The 17237-nt window shown below is 39.2% G+C and overlaps 3 protein-coding genes across 3 annotated transcripts; 2 read left to right on the forward strand and 1 right to left on the reverse strand.

Annotated features, from left to right (window-relative positions):
- Positions 1–11724: 11724 nt before the first annotated feature.
- BDZ99DRAFT_460150 (uncharacterized protein) lies at positions 11725–12094 on the forward strand. Its single transcript, XM_033719327.1, has 2 exons — positions 11725–11787; positions 11832–12094. Exon 2 carries the CDS (start codon positions 11850–11852, stop codon positions 12039–12041), a length of 192 nt encoding a protein of 63 aa, XP_033579738.1. The 5' UTR covers positions 11725–11787; positions 11832–11849; the 3' UTR covers positions 12042–12094.
- A 1221-nt stretch (positions 12095–13315) lies between these two features.
- BDZ99DRAFT_495958 (NAD(P)-binding protein) lies at positions 13316–14499 on the reverse strand (the record flags this gene model as incomplete). The annotated part of the gene is made up of 2 exons (XM_033723409.1): positions 13316–13531; positions 13589–14499. 2 exons carry the CDS (start codon positions 14497–14499, stop codon positions 13411–13413), a joined length of 1032 nt encoding a protein of 343 aa, XP_033579739.1. The 3' UTR covers positions 13316–13410.
- A 780-nt stretch (positions 14500–15279) lies between these two features.
- Positions 15280–16967, forward strand: BDZ99DRAFT_507057 (uncharacterized protein; the record flags this gene model as incomplete). The annotated part of the gene is made up of 4 exons (XM_033724214.1): positions 15280–15301; positions 15384–15734; positions 15791–16214; positions 16271–16967. The coding sequence occupies 4 exons, from the start codon at positions 15280–15282 to the stop codon at positions 16965–16967; spliced, it is 1494 nt and encodes a 497-aa protein (XP_033579740.1).
- Between the last annotated feature and the right edge of the window lie 270 nt (positions 16968–17237).

A 17237-nucleotide genomic window follows, 5' to 3' on the forward strand; every position in this document is an offset into this window, starting at 1 on the left:
TAAGAAACGCACTACGTTAATAATAGCCTACGGTCGCGCGCCTTCTCTATATATAGCATATTAAAAAGAATATTATTACTAAACTAGCTAAGGTATATAAGAAGGAACCTACGTACGCTGCAGGCAGCGCGCCACCTGCGCCTATATTAGATAAAGAGAAGGAAGCTATTTAGAAAAAGGAATAGGAGAAAAGGGGGCAGTTCCTTACCCGTTAGACCGCTATAATAAAGCTGGAAGTTATAGCTTAATTTAATAAGGCTTAGAAGAAGCTACTTAACAACTATAAGGAGCGCCCTAACCTAGTAATATATATAGAGAATAAGTGGTGGCTATACAGGTGGAATTAGGCCACCTACTACACCTGTAAGGTGCGGTACTTTAGTACTATATAAGTGATTTTTCTTAATACTAAGATATCTAAATTTAATGCCTAAACTTTGCACAGGGTCTATATACGTGCTGAATAGGCAGCGCTAAAGAGGACAAAAGTATAGCTTAAAGAATAACTAAGAAATAAGGAAGTAGCAGAAATATATAATACTAATTTAATTTCTTACAGAGTTACATCGCGAAATAAGGGCTTGCACGGCCTACTTAAGGGCTTTCTTTAGGTGTTAACTAGCTATCTATTTAATATTCTCCTTAATATACAGAACTTTATCCTTAACTCTAGGTCTAAGTTTAAAGATAAAATAGCTAGATATTACACCTATACTCCGCATAATATTAAAGAACCCGAATTCTATAACCTATATTAAAAGGTAACGCCGCAGGCGCTTATTCTCCTTAAGAAGCAGCTCTAAAAGGCCAAATTAAATAAATACAACCTACTTAATTATACTTAAATATTTAAGTCTATCTATAGTATTCCGTGTGCGTATAAACTGCATAATCCTCTACACCGAGCGCTTGTAAATCGGCTAGATCCGGTGCTCTATATATAACTAGAAGAGATAGATTACTATTAGTAGTTTATTCGGCCAGAAGGATATTAGCTAGCTATTCCTTTTAGGCCTTTTAAGAATATAGAGGATCCTGCTGTTGTTAAGCGCCGGCGCGGCCGGCCTACTATTATAAGAAGAGGCTATTATACGTATAATAATACGCAGCGAGAGCTATTAAGATTTAAGATTACTATAAATACAGGTGCAGCAGCTAGACCTACAGGTATACCTACAGGACGCACGCCGACAGTTCCACCGCCAGGACCGCCTATTTTCGTAGCCCCCCGTCTAGCTCCTGTTGCTTAGAGTGCTCCTTAGTCGGCCGCTACACCAGCTATTACGGAATTCGACGATTTGCTTACTAATCCGCCCGAGTTTAAGCATGCAGTAATACCTAGGCCCCCCCCTACTACCGCACCTACGCCCGCACCTACTACTGCATCTACTACTGCACCTAAAAAGCGTGGCCGGCCGCCTAGTGCAAAGGATAAGGCACCTAGGAAAAAGGCAGCACCACGGAAAGGGGCTGCGCAGCGTTATAATAGCGCTTATCCTAAGCCTTAGCCAGCTCCTTAGCCTTAGCTAGCTCCTTAGCCTTAGGCAGCGCCAGCGCTGCTTCCTTATAAGGAGCTCTAACGTTAGATAGTATTATACGAGTAGTATATAGAGGGGTTAATAGATTAGGATAGCTAAGAAGGCGCGGCGGCGATGTAGAGGGGCCAGGTTTAATATAGAGAGGCCGTAATAAGGTAAGGATTTAACTATTTTAGTATACTTATAGGTATATAGGTATATAGGTAGCAATACAACGGCCTATATATACTATAGGAAACGGGAAGTATATATAGTAAAACGGGTATACTACACAGCCTTACTATAAGTAGCCTTATATACGGCCTTACGTACGGCCTTACGTATAGCTGGCCTATATATATAGCCTTACGGAAACGGTAAGAATATATAATAAAATAGTAAGGCTGTACAGCCTTCCTATTTTATATAGATGCGCGTGAGAATTAAGCGCCGGAGCTTCCTCTAAGCCCTCCGGACTAATTAGAAGATTAGACGTAAGAAGGGTGTATACGGAGTAGAAAAGGGGTGTACACCGAGTAAATATAGGGTGTATATTTAGCAGCGCCCTATAATAAAGAACTGCTTACTATTATCTAAGTATTTAAAAAACAGCGTATAGAGCTTACCGGCTATAGATATAGTAACCTAATTAAAGTCCTATTAAACTATAGGACCCTATAGTATTTTATAGAAACTAAGCAGCTTAACTAGCGCTAGGCCTGCTAGGCTAAGTTCCTTTCTAAATTTAACTTTTATATTACTTACTAACTAGGCAAAAATAATAGTAAAGCAGATTTACTTAGAAAACGTCCTAGTAATATTTTAGATAAGAATAATAAGCAATATAAAGTTTAGCAGCAGACTATTCTAAAAGATTATAACCTTAAACTAGGTATATAACACGCTATTAAACTTACTATAATTATTACTAAAGAACTTACTTATAATATAGTCTTCCTCGCCGCTATAATATATAAACTTAGCAAAATAGAGCTAAAGCCACCGGATAAATAAAAAGACCCTTAGAGCAACCCTAATACTATAGAAATAAACGCAACTAAACTAGATATTATTAAACGCATTTAAATAGCCCTAGCTAATAACCTTATTAGCAACGCTATTAAAAATGCTCTTTAAAAATGCCCTTAGGGCTAAACTATAATAACTGCCTAGCAAAATTGTTAAGAAATATAGTATTAAGTTTAAAAGGATTTTATCTATATTTATAAGGATTAACTATATATTCCAGCTATAAAAAAACTCTATTCTGCTATTATTAAAGGGCTATATAAGCCCCTGCTAATAGGCTATAAAGGAATAACCTTAATATATAACTATATCTTAATATACTACTTCTAGCTATATATAATATATAATATTAATTAATATATTAAAGCTTGCTAACCTTATAACTGTATTAAACACGCCCAGGACGTAAAGCAGGGCTTTTTTAAACTATTACCTATTCTAAAACAGTATTAAACGGATATTATAGTAAACTTTATTAGCCCGCTACCAACCTATAATTACTTTAGATAAAACTACTAATATATTATAGTAGTTATTAATAGGCTCTTTAAAATACGTAAGTTTATTTTAATAGTTATAATAGATATAGAAAAAGTTGCCTAGGCGTTTTTTAAGTAGATCTAGTAAACTAAAGGTTACCTAGAATCTATTATTTTAGACTATAATCCGCAGTTTATATCTATATTCTAGATAAGACTATACTAGTATATTAGTATAAAGCCTAAGCTTTCTATAGCTTTCTATTTAGAAATAGATAGCTAGACTAAAATTATAAATATAGGCCTTAAGCAATACCTACGCGTATATATTAACTATTAATAAGATAACTAGGCTAACTACCTATTTATTACTAAATTTAAAGCTAACTCTGCAAAAAATACCTCTACTAGCGTTGCCCTATTTATAGCTACTAAGGGCTATATACCTAACTCTAATATAGAACTACCTATATATTTACCCTAAAACGCCCCTAGCCTAACTATTTAACTTACTAATCTGGCTAATAAACTTATTAGCAAGCTTAATAAGCTTTACGCCTTCCTTTGCACTAAGATTAAATAGGCCTAAGCTAAATAAAAAGAGTATACTAATACTAGCTAATAACTAGCATATATATATTATCCAGAAGACCTTATTATACCAGATAAACGTTTTATTAAAATAACCCGACTAAATAAAAAGCTTAACTTTAAAAAGCTTAGCCTATTTAAGGTGCTTAAGAACTATAAAAACAGCAGCGCCTATAAGCTTAAACTACCTAAAAGTATATCTAATATCTACCCTATTTTTTATTCTTAGTTACTCTACCCAGCTAATACTGTTTCTATAAAAGGCCAGCGTAATAAACTACTACTGCCTATTAAAATAATAGATATATACTAGAAAGGCGATACTAAAAAAGTTATTAACTGCCGTATATATAAGGGCCGAATTAACCCTACTACTAGAAAAAAAGGACTTCTTTAGTATAAAATTAAGTTTATTAGCTATAATAATTTCTAATAGGATAACTATACCTATACTAAGGGATATTCTTACCTTATAGCTAATTTCTACTATAAAAACCCTAATAAACTAAAACCTTACCAATTATTTAAGATACTATTAGATTAAGAGCCTACTCTAGCTATAATTTTTACTATAATAGATTTCCGCCTAAGTTTTTCTATAATATAAAAACGGTATATAGTAAATATAAAAAGAATACAACCCTATAAAGGGGACTTTTTTAGAAAAGGGAGATATATTATAGCTATATATTATTATTATTATTATTAGGTTCTATTAGGCCGATTTAGCTCCTGTTAGGGTTTATACGGCGGTGGTATATAGGTTTATTTATAAGGGGAAACTGTTCGCTCTATAGCGGTTAGGTGAAAACCTTATTTTCTATAGTATATAACGCCTTATATTCCTTTTATTTCTGCGCAGCTATAAAAAACGCGTGGCAGTTCTATAAGTATTACTATAGAGTAAGCTATTTTAATATATTTTCTAGAATTAATCCGGTGTCTATAGGCCCTAGGTTCTAGAGTTATATAGTATTTAGAAGGTTAGTAAGGTTTAGGATCCGCATTAGGGCGCGCGTGCCTTTACTATACGCGCGTGCCCTTTTTTTTAAAAGCTAAGGTATTAAATTAAAGGATAATAGGAAATTAAAAAGGTTACCCTATTGCGGGCGTGCCTGTAGTTATATAATATACGTGCGTGCCTGTAGTTATATAATATGCGTGTATGCGTATAGTTCTGTTTTTAGGGCGTGGCTATATAAGTTAGCTAGCTATATAGCTAGCTTTTCTATTGCTATTTCTCTAGCTATAGAAAGGTAGGGTAGAAGATCTATCTAGTATAAGAACTATTGCAAAACGGCCTTATTTCCCTTATAGTTTTTATACAGCTGTATATATATTCTTATTCTAGCCTTAAAAAATATATTACTTCTGCTATTATAGTATTATTTATAGTATATTACTATATACTTTAGAGACTATTATATATACCTGCAGAGGTACACAGGCGAAAAGTAATTAGGCACTTTTATACGGTGCAGGTATATATTAAGCCCTATATATTCCGTTTATAGAAGCGTAATAATTAAGCTTTCTACTTTTATAAGCTTATAGTATTTAGTTGCCTAATTTTTATTCTATTTTATATTAAGGGCCGGCGTAAAAAGGCCCTTTTATTTTTTTCTATAGGCCTTCTATTTATTCTTCTACCTTTTCTTATACGCTTTCTATATTACTTTTTATCTTAAAAGCTTATATAAGTTGTCTAACTGCCTTTTATACCTCGGGGCTAGTACTATAGCCTTAACCGCGAGCCTCTTTAGTATATTACGCCGGCTTAGCTTATATTTAAGCGTTTTCCTAGGCTTATAGTATTTTTTAATAGTGTCTTTAATAGTACAGTATATAGTCTTAATATGCTCTTTAGCTTAGCCCGCGCGTATACGGTCCGCGTATACTACTGCAAGTTCCTCTAGCTTAAGCCTTAGAAAGGGGTAAGAGGTCTTATATTTAAGCGTTTTAATATCTATTATTTTATACGCCCCTATAATAGTATAGAAGAAGTAGTTCTAGGCCGTTTTAAGTTATTTAATCTTTGCTTTGCTAATTTATTCCTTTATACCTAGCGTTGGAAACTAGGTAATACACCTATATATAAGAACCGGCCTAATAACTGCTAAGTATATATACTATGCTTTTTAGAAGCTTACGCCCTATATTAATACTATTAGCTATATAAGGGCTTCTATCTATACTATAGCCTTTTCCTTTATAATATATATATACGGGCCCTATTTAAGTTTAGAGTCTACCTAGACTTTAAGCATGCAGAGCTCTATAATTAGGCCCTCTATAAAGCCCTAGATATTTACTATAGCCTTTATATTTACTGTATTTAAACGGCGCCTTATAAAGTATATAAGGTAATACTTATCCGGGGCAAATACTATACTATGCTTTTTTGCCTACTCTATACACCGTATATGCGCACTTTTAATTGCCCTGTAGTTTTTTTCCGTGCTTCTACTAAATATAAGGATATTAGTGTTATCTATAAACCTATAGGCTGTTATATTACCTTTTTATAGTACCGGCAGGAGCATACTTATAAAGAATAAGAAAAGAATCGGCGAAAGTAAGAATTCTTATAGTATGCCTATATTAACCGGGATAGTTTTAGTAATATATTTTTTAATAGAAAGTTTTATAGTTTAGTTCTATAGGAATAATTCTATAAATTAGACTATTTATTCCGGTATATATTAGACCTATAGGTTATATATTATTCTTTTATAAGATACTCTATTAAAGGCCCCTAAAATATCTAGGCTAAAAAAAAAGGTAATAAGGTAAAAGTTACCCTTCTATATAGTTTATATTTGTTCCGTAAAAAGTTCTAGTACTATCTGCGTAGATTATCTAGGCCTTGCGCCTATTTAGCTTAGTAGAAGTATACCTTTTTCTTTTACTATTTTAGATAGTTTTTATACTATAATACGTTTAAGCAGCTTACCTACTATTTCTAGCAGCGTAATTAGCCTATATAACTTTGCTATATTATAAAATACTTTCTAAGGCTTATATAGTACTATAGTAATTAATTCTTTATATAGCTATAGGTAGTACCCTATATATACGCACCTAGTAAAGAACCTAGCTAGCGTTAGTACTAGCTGCGTTTCGCATTTTTTAAGAATTCTATTAGTTATCTTTATAATACCCGGGGCCTTATCCGGGGCTATTTCTATTAGCGTAGAGAGGATATTTTCTACTATAATATTTTATAAGGACTTATATAGCTTTAGGTATTAGTATCCTTTAATATTAAAAAGGTCTGCCTCTATAAAGGGTAGAAAGAACTATTCTATAAGTATTTAGGCCTTAGTTTTATTATCTATATAAAGTGTTATATTATTAGGCTGTAAAAAAAAAAGGGAATTAAGGCGGTAGCCGTGGTTTTTTTCTAATAGTTCTGCCCTATTTAGCTAGCTTCTATACGCTTTTCGGATCCGATATAATCTTATCTACTGCGTGGTGCTATACTTTTATACTCTCTTTATATATAGCCCTTTTCTTTCTATTATACTATACTCTATATAAAATCCAGTTCTCTACTATTTTTAATAAGCGCTAGGTTTTATAGGCCCGCTTTATCTCCTGCACTTTTTTAGTGCACTTTATTAACTATATAGGTAATACTTATTTTAATAGCTTTATAAGTAGTATAGTTTCGTCTATTATAGCTTATATATACTTATATAAGCGGTGTGCAAATATATTAAAATTTTCCTCTATCTCCTGCAGGTTATTTTAAGTTTCTAGCTTATCTAGCTATATTACTAGGTTCTTTTATACTTTTTTCTATACTATATCCTTCTATAGCCTATACTGCGGAGGTTTAACTGCCTTTAGTAGTAAGATATTAAACTCTATATATATAAGCCGGTAATTAGAGTTGCAGTTCTATTCCTTTTATACTATAGAGGAAATTATTTATTCTATTAGCTACTCTATTATAAATATAAGGTTAATTATAGACTATAATATTCCTTTTACCTATATTTCTAGCCCTTTCTCCGTAGCTAGGTCTATACCTGCTTTGCGCGTAATATAGAGGAGCTCCTTTACTTACTCCTTAATTTATATAACTTAAACTCCTTTCTATAGCGGATAGTATAGGTTTATATTTCCGATAAAAATATATTCCGCTTTAGTATTATTTAGCAGTAGGGGTAGTTCCTATATAATACTATTAGGGTTCGGGTTATAGATATTATAAATATAGATCCTCTCTTCCTCTGCGCAAAGGGAAAAAGTATTAAAATCTAGTAAGTAGTATATAACTAACTACTTATTAATATTTAGTTGTTTATTAATATATATATAGGCTTTTATATATTCCTTTTCTATATATAGTAGATAGTATAACTTTATTATATATATTATATATACTATATACCCCTACCCCTGCCTATATAGGTTCCTCTACGGTTTTTATATAGCTAGTACTATAGGTTGCAGGCTAGCGTTCTCCGCCTTTTTAAGGAACTTCTTTTAAGTTATTAAGTTTTTATAGATGTTATACTGTATAATAGTAAGGTTATTCGGTTATTCTAATATTAGCTTATTTCGGTGTCCTCTTATTATTTCTTAGCTTGCCTGTTATCTACCTAGGTCCTTTACTTAGCGTAAATCTATTAGTTAGCTAGGTTGTCTTATAATAATAGTATTTAAACCTCTCCGCTTAATATTAGCTAATCGCCTCCGCCGTATATAGTTTATATAGCTAGCTATAATAATGCTTCCGGCAGCGTAGCTAATTGGTTAGGTCGCGTAAATTAGGCGGGCTGCGTTCTACTTCCAATTCTAAATACCTTATTAATAGCGGGCTGGTTCTTATCCGCTATAAATACCTTTTTTAGCCGCCTAGGTCTAGGTCTCTTTAAGGGTGCAGGTATAGTAGAAGCTATAGATGCTATAGAGTCTATAAAAAAGGGCTTCTCTACTTATATTTTAAACTCCCCTATATATTACACCCTTTTCTTTAGAACTATCTTTCTTACGTACTATTATTTATTATATAACTGCGCTTAGAATATATATAGTTTATTACGCTCTATAGTATATTAGCGTAGTATTATCTATTTTTTATTAAGGGCCCTTTGCTAGGCCCTCTTTTAAATAGTGTATTCGGTACTATATAATAGGTGGTTTCTGTTGCAGTTTGCGCATTTCTTAATAGTTTTATCCGGGCACACTTTTATATTATACTCGCCTGTATATACTGCGTATTTAACGTTCTTTTTACAGTACTTTACAACGTGCCTGTAGCCCTGGCAGTTAAAGCACTGTATAGCTGTAAATCCTGCTTTATACCTTAAGGCGTTAAGTATATAGCCTTCCTAAGCAATACTATTATTAATAGTATTATTTACTATTGCTTCTATTTATACGCCTATAATAGCTAAGCTTGCATACTATACTAGGTTTACCTGCGCCGTAGTAATAGCTGCCTTATTTTTCTATATAATTTTATTAATTATAAGTTCTAGGTTATAGGTTATATTATTTTCTATTATATTCTTCTATAGACTTAGGTTATTAAGGTCTATCTCCTTAGGCACGCTGTATACTTCGATAAGCACCGTAAGCGTACGTATAGCAGCGGAGGAGCCTAGAATAAAAACCTAATTCTTCTTTTTTAAAAGGGCGTTTTTCGATAGCTTATCCGCGATAATTGCCTTAATATTACTACTTTATAGCTTTCTAATACTACTAATTTTTATAGTTTCCGGCTCTTCCGCCGCTTATAGCTTTTTTATAATATAGTCGTTTATATATATTGCGTTAGCCGCTTACTAGGCGTTGTTTTCGATATAAATATTGATTTTATAAAGGTTGTTTATTATATTCTATCTAATTCTCGCGTCCTATCTAATTTATATAGCTTGCCCGATTTATATTACTATTAGGGCCTTTACTGCTGCAGCTATATATATCTTATTTCCTTAAGCTTTTAGCTCGCTAATACTCTTTCTTATATTTTTTATCTCTTTTATTAGTTCCTTCTATAGCGCGTTCTTCCGTTCGTCTATAGTTTTTTATATACGGTGGAGTTTTTTCTTAGTATCCGTAAGTATAGCTATATATTCGCTTATATAACACATACCCGATAGTTATATAATTAGGGCTCCGCAGAATAGATTAATATTGCTCCGACCTTTAGTTTATAACAGTATTAAACCTAGAAACCTCTTTCTTTCTTATATTTATCTTTTATTAATATTAATATAACTTATTTCGATTCTAACCTTAAGCCCTAATAAAACGCGTAGTATAATAGAATAGCGTTAGAAAAGCTTATAGAGCTGCTATACTACCTAGTTATAGTTAGCTTCCTTTTTTCTAGAAAGGAAATAGTAGCCGATTTTAAAGTTATTACTTATATAGGTAATACCTGTAATATAGAGGAATAGTATACTAAATTAATTAGTTTTATAGGTATAATCTATTAATATAATATTGTAGTTAGACTATAAAATCTTAATAAAATCCGGGTGCGTAAAAAAAAGGTGCTTAATACAGTTCTAGTTATTTTTTATATAGCTATATATATACTTCCTTTTTTAGCTATTAGGTGCAGAAAATATAGATATTTCTAGTATACTAAAAAGGGCTTATATAGGCGTAAGGCCGCTAAAAAGCTTACTATAATATTGGTTTTACTTATTAATAATATCCTGTATAATAATAGTAACCCCTTTCTTTAATAGCTTTATATATATTTTATTAGGCCTTGTTCCGCTAGATATATCTATTTAAATAAGGGTATTTATAGATACTAAGCGCTTCCTATTATAGGCGGCTGCTATAGCTTTAAATATAGGCAGATAATTGCTATAAGCTTCCTCTATTATCTTCTATAGCTAAGTATATAAACTATTAAGCTCCGGAGGCTGCTAAGTAAGTATACTATTTATTATATAGTCTACTTTATTAGTAAAAGTACTGTATACTTATACTATAGACTCTAAATTGCCTATAAAGCAGTATTTAAACTAGATTTTCCTTATTTTATAGAGCTTTTATTAGTTTTTAAATAGTATATAATAAGGCTATAGCCTTATACCTTTATATACTTTATAAGCGCTTTCTTAGCTTTCTTTAGAGTATTATATAGCTATAGTAGCCGCGGCTAAAGGGCTATAGTAAGTGTATTATAGAGGATAAAAATAAGAATATAATTGCTTATAACTATACTGTATTTAGAAAAAGTATTTAGAATTAGTAAGTAAGTTAAGCAAGTAAATTAAAGGCTCCGGCGCGCTACTCTAAGCTAATAGGAACGCGGTAAAACAGCAGGGTAGAGGGGAAAAGTATACGAATAAAGGAAAAGGGGTATATAATTAATAAAGGGGACTACTAATTATACACCCTCTAATTCCTAGATATATACCTCTTTTTTACTATATATACACCTTTTCCCCTTCTATTACTTTACCACCTTTTAATTAGCTTAGAGGGCTGCTCTATAGCCTCCGATTCGCTTACTTAACTTGCTTATTAATTCCGAATACTTTCTCTAAATGCGGCTATATATAATATAAGCAATTATATTATACTAATTTATATAGCCTTATATATAAGCTTATATATAAGCTTATATACAGCCTTATATATAGTATTATATACAGCCTTATATATAGTATTACGTACGGCCTTATATATAAGCTTATATACAGCCTTATATATAGTATTATATATAGCTTTATATATAAGCTTACGTACGGCCTTATATATAGTATTACGTACGGCTTCGCGTATAGCATTACGTGTAGAGAGACGTAAGGGTGAATACTCGGAGGAAGCTCCGGGCTCTCTAAGCTAATTAGAAAGTAGTAAAGTGCTAAAAAAGGGGGTGTATATAGAGTAAAAAGGGGGTATACGTCTAGGAATTAAAAGGTGTACGATTAGTAGTCCCCTTAATAAAAAGGGGGTGTATAGTTAATAGCGCCCTAAAAAAAAAGTAAGTATTATAACTAGTAATATAAGGGCGTTACTAACTACATACCCCCTTTTTACTCCACGCACACCCCCTTTTCGCTACACACCCACCCCCCCTCCCCCGGTCACTTCACCACGATCTAATTGGCCCGGAGAGGTGCTCCGGGGCCTCCGATTCGCTCGCTTAAGTCGCTCACTAATTCCAAATGCTCTCTCCAAATGCGGCGTGGCCACAAACAATCACATCCTCATCCTCATCCTCCACAATACACTCCCTCCACCTCTCACCATGGCCCTCCAGCCGCCACGGCTAGACTACTACGCTACGGCAGAGGAAGCGCATACTGCTATACAAGCGCACGCCTCAGCGCAGGGCTACGGCCTAGCAAAATACCGTAGTAAACCAGACAGAGTGGACATACGAGCATGCCCCCTAGACGCATGCCGACACCTCCGACGCCAGGACCGCCTATTTCTATAGCCCCCCGTCCAGCTCCTGTCGCTCAGAGTGCTCCTCAGTCGACGGCTACACCAGCTAGCACGGATTTTGACGTTTCTCTCATCGATCCAGCCCTTTTTCAGCATGCAGTAGTGCCTAGGCCCGCACCTAGGCCCGCACCTACCGCCGCACCTACGGGCAAGAAGCGTGGCCGGCCGGCGGGCTCAAAGGATAAGGTACCGCGGAAGAAAGCTGCACCGCGGCCAAAGGCAGCACCACGGGCGGCAGTACAGCGGCAGGATAGCGCCCAGACTCAGGTGGAGGAAGGGCCTAGCCGTGAGGACCTACTACGCCAGCTTGCGGCCTATAGGGCCCGAGAGACTGATGAGCTTGCAGAGTATATGAATCAAGCGGCGATGGAGGCGGGGGCGATGGAGGAGGGCCAGGAATGATGCAAAGGGGCTGTAATAAGGTGAGGTTTTGATAGTTTAGGCATAATCCTAGGCGTGTAGGCACGTAGGTAGCAATACAACAGCCTATATACACTGCAGGAAACGGAAAGTATGCACAATAAAACGGGTAGGCTGCGCAGCCTTACCGTATATATAGCTATACGTATAGCCTTATATATAGCCTTACGTATAGCCTTACATACGGCTTCACGTACGGCCGTATATACGGCTGCAGTAAATGGGAAGAATGCATGGTAAAACGGGTATGCTGCACAGCCTTGCCTTACGTACAGCTACGCCTACGGCTCGCCGGCGCGCTGGCGCACGTGATAACAGTGAATGAGCGGAGCTTCCTCCGGCCTCTCCGGGCCAATTAGATCGTGGTGAAGTGACCGGGGGAGGGGGGGGGTGTGCGTGTAGCGAAAAGGGGGTGTGCGTGGAGTGAAAAGGGGGTGTGTAGTTAGTAACGCCCTAATATAAACTGCGAATATATAGAAGTACTTAAAAAAAGTAGTAAATAGATTAGGCTGCTAATAGATAATCTGCCTATAGGACCTAGGGGAACGAGGGTACAACGCGTTAGCGTGTTGGACTCCCCTGACTAGCTACAAGGTCACGGGATAGAGGTCACGTGATAAATCGAGCAGCTCGCGACGAGCGCGACGAGCTGGCTCGCGGACGAGCCCACGAGCATATAGATTTCTTAGGAGTTGTCTTTTATATTTAAGCACACTTATTCTTGTAGATAGGAACCTCGTGTTCAACTTAAGACTTTAATACTACCTATTGGAAGTAACCCGTCTTATGCCTGAGATTGATTTGTCTTACCTCTTGAAGACTATCGCACCCCGACGACGACTTGACCTGTACTTGGCCTTGTGTGAGCACTTGGAAAGTATAGAAGAGACGACCCGTTACATCTATATTAAACAGAGCGGTCTTCCTAAAGCTTTGTTCCGTTATGCCCTTATAGACTCCAGAATACCGCGAACTCCAGCAAAGTGAAGCTCCGCCATCGTTTCCTCCCAGACGCGTTGCCTAACGACCTTGCCCTCAGGAGTGTACAAGAAGGCGGCAAAACTGGGCGAGACTTTAGCATGGCACCGGAACGAATCGAAATGGCAGTAAGTATCTTACGGGTGGATCTGCCAGCTCATGAGAAAACACCCATGCGACTCCTTGCCCTTGTTCACCACCGCATCGACAAAGCACGAGGCCCCCACCTTTTGCGTCCTCCCGGTCAGGGCTCCAAACATCTTGACACCTATCTTCGCCCCGCCCTTGACGTCGCGCGCTAGCTCCGTGCCCTTGCACCACGCCGGATCAGCCAAGTTGACAATGACATCGTCGGCAGAGATGTAGTCGACGAGGTTCCAAAGGAAGAAATGCGCGAGTAGCTTGGACGTGTTGTACGTCTCCTGCCGGTCGAACTGCTTAGAGTCATCGAGAGCCGGGAATAGAGGGTTCGCGTCCCGGTTCGCAAACTTCGCAGCTAGAGTGAGTGCAGCGCTGACGATAGTCAGATGCGCCGGCTGCCCCGGATCCCGCTTAGCCTTGAGGATCGGGAGGAGGAGGACGGTAAGCAGCATGGTGGAGAGGTAGTTGACCTGCAGACACTCTTCGTGGCTGTTGTTCTTGACGGTGGTGTAGAAGAGCCGCAGAGTGCCCGCGTTGAGAATGACGATGTCGATGCGCGACAGTTTGCTCTCGACGCGGCGGGCAAATGCTTGAATCGAGTCATAGGAGCTCATCTCCAGCTCCCAGACGTCGATGTTCGCTTTCGGATGCAGCTGCTTGAGCGTCCTGGCCGCTGCCTCGCCCTTCGCGGGGGTTCGGACGGCGAGGATGAGATGAGAGAGGTTGAGCCCCAGGAGCTGGACTGCGGCCTCATATCCGAGTCCGGTATTGCCGCCGCTGATGATGGCAGTTTTGCCAGCGAGAGTCGTGCCTGGGGCTGGCCATTGCGGTTTGGCGCGGAACTGATTGTTGAAGAAGATGTTGGGAAAGAAAGGCGTGTGGGAGGGCGGGAGGTCCTTGGAGCCGACCATGGTAACAGTACGGGGTTGGGTGTTCGAACAACTGGCTCTTGAGGAAACTAGATTGAGGTGATAGATTATAGGGCCCGGAGAGGAATGAGATGGCAACGTTGGATTCTGGTGAAGATGAGAGATGATGCGTGCCTCGCGATATATACCGGGGCTGCCCACGCTCCTCTCCGACTCCGACTTCAAAGGCATGACCCGGGGGAACTTCGAGGATAGAGCATGGGTATTTTACGAGTCCCGCCGTTCGAAGGCATCCCCGAAGCGCTCCGCAAGGGGGTTGGAAGGAGGCATCTACCAATCATGATACGTGAGAAGACGGTGTACACGTGTTTGAATAGTGCCTCGTCCTCGATACAGCAGCATCATGCCACATCCGATCTAATGAAGTGTCAGTGCACCACAGACATCGTATACCATTTCCGGTGTAGGTCTGATGATCGCGTCGGTTCTGCAGACTAGAGACGTTAGCGAGGCGACGTTCCGCCGCTATCCCCAAAACTGCATACAATCTCGTCGAGATCTTCGACAGGATGGCGCCTGGCTAGGCCTATAGCGGCATACAATCTAGTACTTTAAGCTTTCGTACCCCCGGACATCCGCGCCATTCGTTTTCTCTCCACCTTTCTACTTCTCGTTCCCTGCTATCAACACTGTTTCCTCAGCTCATCCCTTTCCTCATCCTTCGCCGCCTCGTACCGATCCGAGGGACTAGCGCTTCACCCTGCCTCAGCGCCCCAACGTATTCCGCCCTTTGTTTTCCACATTCGGGACATGCCGCGCGCCATGGCAGCCGCCTGTCCGTCATGTAAGTACTTCGCAAGGGTTTCGAGGGATTATCTTGGTTCCCATATGCTTCAGCCTTGCTCATTCGCCCTCGCGTAACACAGCAAGCTTGCACTTTGTCGTATCCACCGATTTAGCGAAGCCCAATCCAGAGCTTCGCAAGCTGATTCGAAGTCACGTAATGCTGGGGAAAAATAAGGGAAACCAAATACCCCCCCGTAAGAAAAAGGGACAGAGTGAAGTCCAAGATGCTTCACCATCAAGCCCCAAGTGCACATATGCAGACGCCTCCGGCCCCAACGGGCATCTCCTCGCACCTTTAGCTTCTACCACCGCAGCATATGAGATTCAAACCCATTCTCCAATCATGATTCCGCGCAACTTCGGTTCAACCATGTCTACGATTCGTTTTCCCGACGCTGTGGAGCCTAGTGCAGTCGAAGTGGTTCTGCAGTGTGAGTTGCTCCACAACCCTCGTGTTATGGCAACGGCTCATCCGACGTCAACCCAGTCTCTTCCATCGCTAAGAAGATTTTGTTCCCTCTGGAGGCATGCATGTTTTTCGAGAAAAGGGCGGAAGGATGGATAGCGCCTCTTACGTTCGATTCCGCCTTCCTCCACGCGATGATTTTCACTTCACAGCACTACTTCGATGCTATAGTTCCCCGGAGGTCCCTTCCTCCCAACGACAGAATATTTCCTCATCTATTGAAGACACTCAGAATTCTCCGCGAGAGATTTGCGCAGGATGACGATCAAGCAAGACTTTCTTTCACGACATTGGCTGCTGTCATGAGTATTGCTGGTCATGCACTCGTCACAGGCGACACCAAGGCCGCCAAAAACCACATTGAAGGCCTCCACAAAATTGTCACCCTGAGAGGGGGGGTGACTACGTTTAGGCCAAACGCAAAACTTCTGGTGGAAATACTTAGGTGACTATCCACTCGCGATGCGCCTTCACATATCGGAAAGCCTCTGACTATCACAGAACTGATCTGGGAATGGCACTTTGTAGCGACTCAAGGCCGGTGTTCTTCGGCCCCGGGGAGCCCTTCTTACCGTACCCAGACCTCACTCTACTCCTCGAACTGGACGCTCCTTCCAACTCAGTCCTAACCTTCGACAATATACACGGCGAGCTAGCTCAAGCCTGGGGAGTCATGTGGGATTTTTGCTGCGTGATTAACTTCGCCGTAAATACCGATCAGCGTATTTCCACAGAAACCTTCCTAGAAACCATGGCTTCAGTTATGTATCGCCTCCTCAACATGCGTTTCAACTTCGGCTCCAGTGACTATGCAGTCCGCCTTGGCCTCCTCGCCTTTTCTTCCAAAGTCCTCCTTCAATGGAATCATCTAGGCTTGTCTTATTCTCACCTAGCTTCTGCCTTTAGAAGCTGCCTGGCGGATCTAACCTGCTCGCCGCAGCTCATGGTGTGGCTTCTGATGGTGGGGGCCGTGTCGGTATTTGATGCCAACGATGACATGTGGCTGAAGCCTTCCCTACTGCATAGCCTCAGGTTGTGTGAAATCGAATCATGGACCCAGATGCAGGATCTATTGAAGTCATTCATGTGGATTGAACTAGTATATGACAAGCTTGGGAAGGCTATGTTTGACTCCATCGTCGGATCTAATAACCCGACGATTTATGAACGGATTGAGCCGTATACGACCATCCCCTAGTCCTACCACCTTCTTGAGCTAGTCAAAAAATTGTCCGACCGCGATGCGGGCCGGACCACCCGCGCAGAACTTACCGCGATGGCTTGTACATCCAGTGATCTTGTTGGGCTGGACTGGACTGGAGGCTGCTGGAGTGGAGCGCCCTACAGTCTGGAGTGGAGCCGGCTTCAAATCGCTCCTGGATGGAGTGGAGCCGAAGCCGTGGAGCTCCAGGAGCTCCAATTGATTTTCAAAATCTCGTGATAGATTTCGTGGTGTTAAGGTTCAGCA

Source organism: Mytilinidion resinicola, assembly GCF_010093595.1.
Source record: "Mytilinidion resinicola strain CBS 304.34 unplaced genomic scaffold BDZ99scaffold_5, whole genome shotgun sequence".
NCBI lineage: Eukaryota > Fungi > Ascomycota > Dothideomycetes > Mytilinidiales > Mytilinidiaceae > Mytilinidion > Mytilinidion resinicola.